The 10,087-nt window shown below is 39.0% G+C and overlaps 1 protein-coding gene across 4 annotated transcripts; it reads left to right on the top strand.

The window, feature by feature from the left end:
• Positions 1 to 1,514: 1,514 nt before the first annotated feature.
• On the top strand, positions 1,515 to 3,922 carry LOC110604159 (protein SOMBRERO). 4 transcript variants are annotated; one of them, XM_021742277.2, is made up of 4 exons: positions 1,515 to 1,664; positions 2,483 to 2,662; positions 2,780 to 3,051; positions 3,200 to 3,922. In XM_021742277.2, exons 2-4 carry the CDS (start codon positions 2,494 to 2,496, stop codon positions 3,713 to 3,715), a joined length of 957 nt encoding a protein of 318 aa, XP_021597969.1. In that variant the 5' UTR covers positions 1,515 to 1,664; positions 2,483 to 2,493; the 3' UTR covers positions 3,716 to 3,922. The 4 variants fall into 4 exon arrangements, with proteins under 4 accessions (XP_021597969.1, XP_021597970.1, XP_021597967.1 ...); XM_021742278.2 differs by lacking the exon at positions 1,515 to 1,664 and adding an exon at positions 1,672 to 1,883; XM_021742275.2 differs by lacking the exon at positions 1,515 to 1,664 and having other exon boundaries at positions 1,891 to 2,662.
• The last annotated feature ends 6,165 nt before the right edge of the window (positions 3,923 to 10,087 follow it).

Below are 10,087 nucleotides of genomic sequence, written 5' to 3'. Positions count from 1 at the left end.
TTTTACGATAATATTTATAAATTATTTTAGATATTTTCATTAAAAATTAAAATTTAATTTTTTTTTTAAAATATTAAATTTTTTAAATAAAAATTATTAATGAAAAATATTTGTTATATGAATTATTAATTAAAATATATGAGATTAAATGGGTTTGGATTTTATTCGGATAATAAAATCGAGTTTGAAATGAGTTGAAATAATTTAGATTAATTTTTAATTGGATTTGAAATGAGTTTGAATATTATTAAAATAAATCAGATTTAAATAGTTTAATTTTTAGGGATACTCTATTTATTTATCTCCCTAAAGTCAAATTTTTTATGGCTTTTAATAAATTTGCTTGCTTATCGAAAAAAGACATAGAAAGAGGGATAGTCACGTATTTATAGAAAAAAGAAATAGAGTGATATTTTAATAAATTTAAAAATTATATATTTTTTTTATATAAAAATAGAGAGATTTGAATTTAATTGTGTCATAGTGAGTCTAATGACTATTAGACTCTATCTAGTTAAGCAAAATTATCAAAATGCTTAACTCTCATACAAATAAAAATAATTAAGTGAGACAGGAGAGTGTTAATTTATCTTTTTAATTTTTAAATAAAATATTAAACAGCACAAATGTCTCTTTTTTTAAGGCTTTTAGGCTTTTTTTAAGAGAAGGATCTCTATGCCAATATAAAATAAAGGAGTATAGGAATTGTAGTTAGCACTAAACATGTCTTGATGTGTATAATTAAATTTAGAATGAAGCAAATAGCTAAAATTTTCTTACAAGAAAACAAAATGGGTTTTATAGAAGAAAAAGAATAAAGGAAAATTCCTTTGTTCCATTGTGAGACTTGACCGTCTGTGTGCATTATTGTTGACAAATAGATTTATAGGAATACAAAATGACAAACGTAAAAACATTTTTTAATTTGTAATTTTTACACTTTTAAGCAGATTTTCTTCTTTTTATGAGCCAAATATTGAGGAATAAGGTTTCCCATTCAACCGACATTTACCTATAAGCTTTTTCATATGGATATATATATTTAAGTCCAAAATATATTAATTAATAAAGTAATAAGAAAGATAAATAAATAACAAAATTTAATTATACGTATTTATTATTTTTTTTAAATAAAAATTTGAGATTATGATAATAAAATTTAAAATTTTTTAAATTTATTCGGATGCATTTAAGTTTGCGAGTGCTTGTAATGTCATTTTATATAATTGTTTCATATAAAATATATAACTGTTATAATTTGTTGAAAAATTTACGTATACCTAAATTAATTTATATGCCAAATTAAATTAAAATTAGAATAACCTCTTCTATGTTTAAGATAAGATATACTATTATTTTAAATAATTTGTCAATTTTAAATTTGATATATGCTTTTACAATTTTCTTTTGTTTTTTCTCCGTTCTTAATTATTTTTTCTTTATTTCTGTTCCTATCCTCGGTTGTCCCCCTTTTTAAACTTTGTGCTGATCAACATCTCTCTCTCTCTCTCTCCCCAACTCTTCTGTCTTAAAAGTCCCTTGAAAGGCACATCGACCGTGCCCTTTAAGCAAGTTCAGGAATTTGGCCGCTCCGCTTCTTGCTTTTCCTGTATTGGGTTGCCTTCTTTTGTTTGCCCCAGACAGAATTCTTTTCAACAGCAAAGGTCTTCTCTATCTTTCATTTTCTCAACCTTTTACTTTCTTTTCTGGAAAGCTTTCATGTTCTTATAATCAGTTTTCTACTTAGCTTTATGGTAGTCGTGTTGAAGATGGAAGTTCTTTGCTTGCTTATATTCTGTAACCCTAAGCATATCAAAAAAAGACAGAGAAAGATTCAAAAGGAACAACTCTGTTCCTTATCCTTAAACGTACATGAGATGCATGTAGGATTTGCACCAGATGCTTATTATTTTTTCTTTGTTATATTTGTGGAATCTAAGTCTCATGTTCGGTAGACGTTATAGCTTATCTATATAATCTATCAGATACTTGAGAACAAGATATCCGTTTGATTCCTGAAAGATAATAAAGCATGCACAACCATGGCAAACTCACTTATTATTATCTTCCTAGTTGTTAATAAGTATAATAAACGACAGACCTCGAATCGACTGTGCTAACTTGTACTGAAGATCTAGCTTAAAAGGACTCGATCATGGAGTTTTGTGTCTCTTCGCAGCTTGAACGCATCCTTTCTTTCTTCCTTCTCCTTCTCCTTTTATCATTTCTTTCTTCGATCAGGTTTTACTTGTACAGATACGGTGTTCCCCGATGACTGAGATGGTGGAAACTTGAAGCCAGTTCTTTTCTGTATATATATAGATCTGTTATTTTCTTGTAATCCCTTCTCTAAATGGTAGATCGATAGATGTAATTCTTACATGATCAGCATTTGATTTAGCCTAAGCCTTATATTTAGTGTAGACTTACTACTAATAAGATCTTTGAAAAATTTTCATGGATCATGCTTTTGAAATTTCAGGGCAACAGAGAATGATGGGTGGAAATGGACAACTTTCAGTTCCTCCAGGTTTCAGATTCCATCCAACCGATGAAGAGCTTTTGTACTATTATCTGAAGAAGAAGGTCTCCTATGAAGCTGTTGACCTTGATGTTATAAGGGAGGTGGACCTCAACAAACTTGAGCCTTGGGACCTCAAAGGTTCGATCTATATGATTTCTTTATTCTCTCTACAATTTACTCTTGACCAATTCCCTTCCTTGATGAAACCCATTAAAATCAAAGCTCGATATGATCTTTCTTTATGTTGAATTCCAGATAAATGTAGGATTGGTTCTAGTCCTCAAAATGAATGGTATTTCTTTAGCCACAAAGACAAGAAATACCCAACAGGAACTAGAACAAATCGAGCAACCACTGCTGGTTTTTGGAAAGCAACAGGGAGAGACAAAGCCATCCATCTCAGCAACTCTCAGAGGATTGGCATGAGGAAAACCCTAGTCTTCTACACAGGACGTGCTCCTCATGGCCAAAAGACTGATTGGATCATGCATGAATATCGCCTGGATGATGACAACTCCGAGGTTCAGGTAAAATAATAAAACTTGGTCATATATATATATATATATATATATATATATATATATATATATGTATGTATATATATTTACATATATATACTACCGCGTTTTGGTCATGGCGAGGAAAGGCTACTAAGGATTTTGAACTATTGATTAGCAGGAAGATGGGTGGGTCGTCTGTAGGGTTTTCAAGAAGAAGAATCAAAGTAGAGGTTTCTTCCCAGAAGCTGTTCAAGAACACTGGTCTCACATGAATGCTAGCTCTTCTTCTGCATCAATGGAGCAAAAACAGAATCACATGCAAGCACCATATGACTATAGCTTCGATGGTTCCATGCATCTGCCGCAGTTGTTTAGCCCAGAATCAGCTGTTGCCCCATCCTTTGTTTCACCTTTTCCTATGAACTCCATGGATATTGAGTGCTCCCAGAACTTGTTGAAGCTAACATCAAGTGGTTGCGGAATTGTGCAACCGGGGGAGAGGTTCAATAGTGATTGGTCATTTCTGGATAAGCTTCTTGCTTCTCATCAAAGCCTCGATCAGCACTCCCAAAGCAGAGGCAATCCTTCATCTCTCGTTGTTGATCATGTGGGCTGTTCAAGTCAACAGAAGTTCCCATTTCCATACCTTGGCTGTGAAAGTGATATTTTGAAATTTTCAAAGCAGAGTTAATTGGATTTTCATTGCCTAGACTTTCTCCATCACGACAACATATTTGTCTTGAATCCATGAACGGAGTTAGCAACTTTCCGACCATGCATTTTATATATCTTAAGCTTTCTGAGCTGTGGAGTAGACTTTTTATTATATATATACATATATATACTAATGATGCAGCTAGGCATATACATTGAGTTGGTGATTAAATTATTTTCTTGCTATTTTATGAGTAGTTGGATTTGGACATCAAAATTTGCAGGCAATAAAGTTCGACCTTGCAAGAATGTCAATGCATATAAACAAGCATGTCTTCAAAAGCGAATCAAGCCACAGTGGAAGGAAAGTAGTTTGGAAAACCATCATTACCATCATTTGTGCTGCCTCTATTATATATATATATATATAGCTTGCATGTACATATACTATGATAAAAATAAATTTAAGACGGCGACTATAGGTCAATAACAACAGTTTGAAAACTACTACATATGCCTCCGCTGCTAAGTATAAGGCAACACAAAATACCATTAATTGCCAAACTGTTGACTTAATAGTATTAAGATAATAATTCCATAACCGCTATAAAGATACCATTGTTTAAACCCTATCATGTAGTAGTGACATTCGTTTGATGATTGAGTTTTAACTCATTAGAGTATGAGCAACAAACGCATATAGACATGTATACATAGATATTATGTGAACTAGAATATATAGGATTATACCTTCTTCAACTTGGTGCAATGCATTAGAAGCAAAGTTGCCCACTTCCCATAGAAGTAAAATTTCACCTTGCTCAAGTTATTCTTTCCATGTGTCAATATTATCAAAGGGAAAAATAATGTTTACTTTATTATAGATATTTTGAAAAGTCTCATATTTATATACAATCTAAGGAAGGAAAAGAACTAACTATACTATTATATAAGAACTAACTATACTACTTTAGAATAATTTAGAACAATTGTTTTTCCTTGTTTTCTTGAATAACTGAATCCCTTAATACCCCCGCAAGCTGGAGATGAATATCAAGCATTCCTAGCTTGACCTTTAAATTGGAGAACATAGGTAGAGCCAGTGGTTTAGTGAAAATGTCAATAAGTTAAGCAGTTGTGGAGATAAGAAATAATTTAAAACATCAGTCTGCAACATTTTTTCAAATAAGATTGTAATACCCGGCTAGACCCCAGCATCGGAATCCCTACTTTCCATCGGAATCTCCGTTGGAATCCGGAATTTCTCGGATGTCAGAGCCTTCTAGAAGGGTAAAATAAAGGTTTTCTAAAATGTTTTTACATGTTTTATGGTTTTAATAAGAAAGAAATTGAGTTTTGAAAGAAAAGACCAAGGGGGAAAATGCCAGGTTCGGCCGCCGAACATTGGCCTCTTGCGGAGGCACCTTTGGCCCCCGAAGGTGGTCTGGCCAGCCATCTATAAAGGGCCCCTTATCCGAAAACGGGTGAGTTTTCTCTCTCTATTTTCGGGCATAGGTGAGATTTCGCCTTCCTTTGGTCGCTTTTGTGTTTTTCTTCAAATCTTTCAAGTTTTAATGAGTTTTTACTTGGTTTTTGAAGATTTTGAGCTAAAGATCAAAGTTTTGAAGCTTGGAGACCCCCGGAGCTCGTTCCTCCATATCTCCGAACTTGGATCACATCTCCTCTCGATCTTCAAGAGGTAAGTATAGATCCATGCCTTTTATGATGTTTTAAGTAAGTTTTAAGGGGTTTTAAGGGTGCTTGATGCATGTTTAGAGTAAATGTTAAATGTTAGGGTTTATGTTAGTTAAATGATAAATACATGCTTAATGATGATGTTTCTTGGGGTTTATGCTAGTTTTAAGCCCCTAAATAGTTGAAAATGTGTATATGCATGTTTTAGTATAGTTGGATGCATGTTGGGGTATTGTGGATGGCTGGAATGCAAGGCAGAATCGGGTTCTGCCCTTTGGGAGAGCCCAGGTTCGGCCTCCGAACCTGCCTAGAGGCAGCTTTAGGCCGCCGAACCTGCCTAGAGGCAGCTTTAGGCCGCCTAAACTCGCCCCCGAAAGTTTGGACTTTCGGCTCTGGAGGTGAGTTTCGGCCGCCGAATCTGCCGCCGAAGGTTAGTGACTTTCGGCTCTGGAAGGACTTTCGGCCGCCGAACCCTGCCCTTGAAAGTGCCTGACTTTCGGCTCTGGAGGGACTTTTGGCCGCCGAACCTGCCGCCGAAAGTGCCCTGTCCAGCCTTCCTTTGCATGTTTTCAAGGCATGTTTTATGATGTTTTACGGGATTTTTGGGGAGATTTTTAGAGTCATGTTAGAGTATGTTTGGTCTCTCATTTGAGTCCACCTGTGTAGGATCGGACCTGAGGAACCGAGGTGATCAGCAGTGAGACAGCTGCTTCAGAGTTAGTCTAGAGTCAGCTAGAGGTGAGTAGAACTAAACTAATCCTTTATTTCAAGAAAGCAAATGTTTTAAGCATGTTCATGCATCATGATATGTAATAGGTTGTTTGCATTAGAATCTACGAATATGCCACATTGCATTATTCATTGTGGGTGTGGATGGACAACAGGACGACCCATTAGCCTTCTAGATTTTATGCTATGTAACAGAAGTCTTGAGGAGCCCCACCGAGGGCCAGGCACAGAGCTTATGTATGTAACAGAAGTCTTGAGGAGCCCCATCGAGGGCCGGGCACAGAGCTTATGTATGTAACAGAAGTTCTGAGGAGCTCCACCGAAGGCCAGGCACAGAGTAGAGGGATTTTTGGGTCAGTCCATCCGTGATATGATTTACTTGTAATGTGACGCATTTCATGATGGCATATGTTTATTTAAATATTTTTATAGTTCTGCTCACTGGGCTGTTGTAGCTCACCCCTCTCCCCTAACCCCTAGGTTTGCAGGAGTACAGGTAGCTATGGGAAAGCCAGCAGAGTTATGGCTGTGTTATGTAATAGAGTTTTAGTGGACATGTAATGTAATGAAATGTAAAATGATGTAATGTAAAGTAATGTAATGAGGATTAGTATTGTGCTTGGCCCTAATGTTTATGGTTAATCCCTGTTGTACATGATCCTTATGAAAATGTTTTAATGATGTTATATGTTGAACCAGGCTTGACATATGAGATGTTGACCCAACTGGAGCATTTGATGAGGGCTCTAGTAAGGGGTTTTATGTATACAGTTTAGTGCATGCAGAGGTCAAGCTTTGTATATGTGAAAGTTTAAAGTTTTTATGCAAATGTATGATCATGTATGGGATTTTATCATATATACAGGATGTATAGTAGGCTTGCTATGGGTCCCGGCGACCTTAAGTCGATCTGGATCCTATCGCCGGTAGCGGTCCGGTTTCTGGGTCGTTACAGAGTGGTATCAGAGCCCTAGGTTCATATGGTCGGACCTAGAGAGTGACAGGCTTATAGATGTCATAGAAGGGCAAGCACAATAGGAAAAATTATGTCCATTAGGATAGGATGTAGAGTCATGTCTTGATAATGATGTGAAATGCCATGATTATATACATGTGCATTGATGATATGTGATGTATGTGATGCGGGTTCATGTGTTCCACATGAACCATATGATGTTAATGTTATGTGTATATGTTGTTTTAGAGAACAGAATGCGAGGCACTCATCGATCTGCACGATTAACTGGAGTCCCACCAGAGAATGAGGGCATGGATGCCCGTCCCCCTGCTTTGCCAAGGGCAATGTCTAGTAGATCTAGCAGGGAAGGGACATCAAGAGGCCCTAGAAGGTCTTTTGATGTGAACAGGAGGAGGACAGATCCGGGTAGAATGTCGGCTGATGTGAGGGAGGTAGAGGAGGATGAACAGACAAGATATGGCAGTTTGGGCATGAGTATGTCTGATGAGGGTATGGAAGAGTCTCAAGGAGGCGCTCAGGCCTCGGGGTTTGGTTATCCACTCCAATATCAACCCTTTCCATAGGGCCCAAGGTACCCGATGGGGGGTACATTGGATTACTCCGGTTATAATCCATATCCTACCTTTATGCCCTATCCTCCTTTTTACCCACCCTATCCATAGTACCCCATGTATCCACCTCACCCTTCTATCCAAGTCCAGCAAACCCTAACCCAGGGAATGCTGCACCTCCTCCTCCACCAGCAGAACCTATAGTCCCTGATATCCAAACACCTAGACTTAGCTCATCTGTGGGGAGCAAGGTAAAGATGATAGATTACTTGAAGCTAGATGCTCCCAAGTTCAAGACAAGTGATGATCCGTTTGAGTATCTCAAAACGGTAAAGATGATTACAGATGAGTTAGGAGCTAATGATAGTAGAACCATTCAGATGGCGGGGTTCACTTTGAAGTGCAAGAAAGCACGAGAATGGTTTAAGAACTATATGGACCCGAGGTTGGAGAGCTTATCTTGGGAGCAGTTTGCAAATGAGTTTGCAGGATGGGCTTTTCCTGATAGTTCCAGAGAGCTAAAAGTTGTGGAGTTTGAACAGCTAAGGCAAACAGAGGAGATGAGTGTCGATGAGTACACTGACAGGTTTCTGGAGTTGCTGCAATATGTGGGCCAGGCATATGACACAGATCAAAAGAAAGCTAGGAGGTATACCATGAGGCTTCACCCTAGGTATTCCTCCTTAATTCTGGCAGCAGAGAGAGAGGACTTCCACACCATAGTGGATGCAGCACGGAAGATGGAGGCTAGTGCCATTATACAGGGGACAGTGAAACAGCAAGTGGCACAGCCCTCGGGTTCCAAGACCCCAGGTTCAGAGAAGTTTGACCTCTCTTCTTTGAGTGCAGCAGCTTCGGGTAGCAAAAAGTGGGTCAGAGGCTCTAAAAAGCCGAAGAAGAATAAGTTCTGGAACCGGTTGAAGTCCGGTCTGGGTTTAGGTGGTGGCTCGAGCTCAGGTTCAGATGGTTCAGAATGTTTGAGGTGTGGTAAGCCACACAAGGGAGTATGTCGGTTTGGGACATCAGCATGTTACAGATGTGGGTAAAAGGGACACATAGCACGGGAGTGTCCTAGAGCAGCTTTTATGGCACCGTCCTAGCAGACAGCTTCTGGTAGTGTGGTTCAGCCAATAGCTCCAGCCATGACACAGGGCAGTGGCAGAGGCAGAGAGAGAGGGGCAGCCTCTTCTTCAGCAGGTTTCTGGGGTGAAGGTCCATCAACTCCAGCTCGGATCTTTACTATGACACAGCAGGAGGCAAACACGTCAAAAACCGTGGTATCAGGTAATCTCATCATTGGTTGTTTAGATGTGTATGTTTTAATGGACCCTGGTGCATCTCATTCTTTTATTGCTCCGAGAGCCGTAGAGAGGTTGGGTTTGATAGTCTCTAGGTTAGAGTGTCCCCTTTGGGTCAGTGGACCCAAGTGTGATCCATCAGTGGCAGAGTCAGTCTGCCGGTATAGTCCAGTGTTTGTTGAGGGTAAATGCCTTCCAGCTGACCTTGTGGTTCTAGACTTGACGGATTTTGATGTCATTCTAGGGATGGATTGGCTATCTATTCATGGTGCTACCTTGGACTGCAGAGACAAGGTAGTCAGGTTTAGAGATCAGGATGGGTCAGAGGTTGTCTTCAGAGGAGATAGGAGGGGTACACCTAGAGGTCTGATATCAGCCCTACAGGCTCGTAGGTTGCTCAGGAGAGGTTGTCAGAGGTTTCTAGCTAATGTGAGAGAGCTTGATAGTCAGGTTAGGGAGCCCGCCTCAGTGCCCGTGGTCAGAGAGTTTCAAGATGTCTTCCCAGACGAGCTTCCAGGACTACCACCTGCTAGGGAGATAGAGTTCGAAATAGAAGTGATGCCTGGAACCAGACCAATCTCTATCCCTCCCTACAGGATGGCACCAGCAGAGTTGAAAGAGCTACAGGAACAGTTGCAAGAGTTGGTAGACAAGGGTTTCATCCGACCGAGTACCTCACCTTGGGGTGCTCCAGTGCAGTTTTTAAAGAAGAAGGATGGATCCCTAAGACTTTGTATCGACTACATGCAGTTGAACAAAGTCACTATCAAGAATAAGTATCCGTTACCTAGGATCGACGATCTATTTGACCAGCTAGCAGGAGCAGGTTGTTTCTCCAAGATAGATCTAAGATCCGGGTATCACCAGTTGAGAATAAGAGAAGAAGATGTGCTGAAGACGGCGTTCAGGACCAGATATGGGCATTATGAGTTCCTAGTAATGCCGTTCGGGCTAACCAATGCCCCTGCAGCATTCATGGACCTCATGAACAGAGTTTTTAGCCAGTATCTGGATCACTTTGTTATTGTCTTCATTGATGATATCTTAGTGTATTCCAGAAACGCAGAGGAGCATGCCCATCATCTGAGGATAGTTCTGCAGACCTTGAGGGAGCATGGCTTGTATGCCAAGTTCTCCAAGTGTGAATTCTGGTTGAG

The sequence above is a fragment of the Manihot esculenta genome, chromosome 16 (assembly GCF_001659605.2).
Source record: "Manihot esculenta cultivar AM560-2 chromosome 16, M.esculenta_v8, whole genome shotgun sequence".
NCBI lineage: Eukaryota > Viridiplantae > Streptophyta > Magnoliopsida > Malpighiales > Euphorbiaceae > Manihot > Manihot esculenta.
This window is presented reverse-complemented; position numbering and strand designations above follow the sequence as displayed.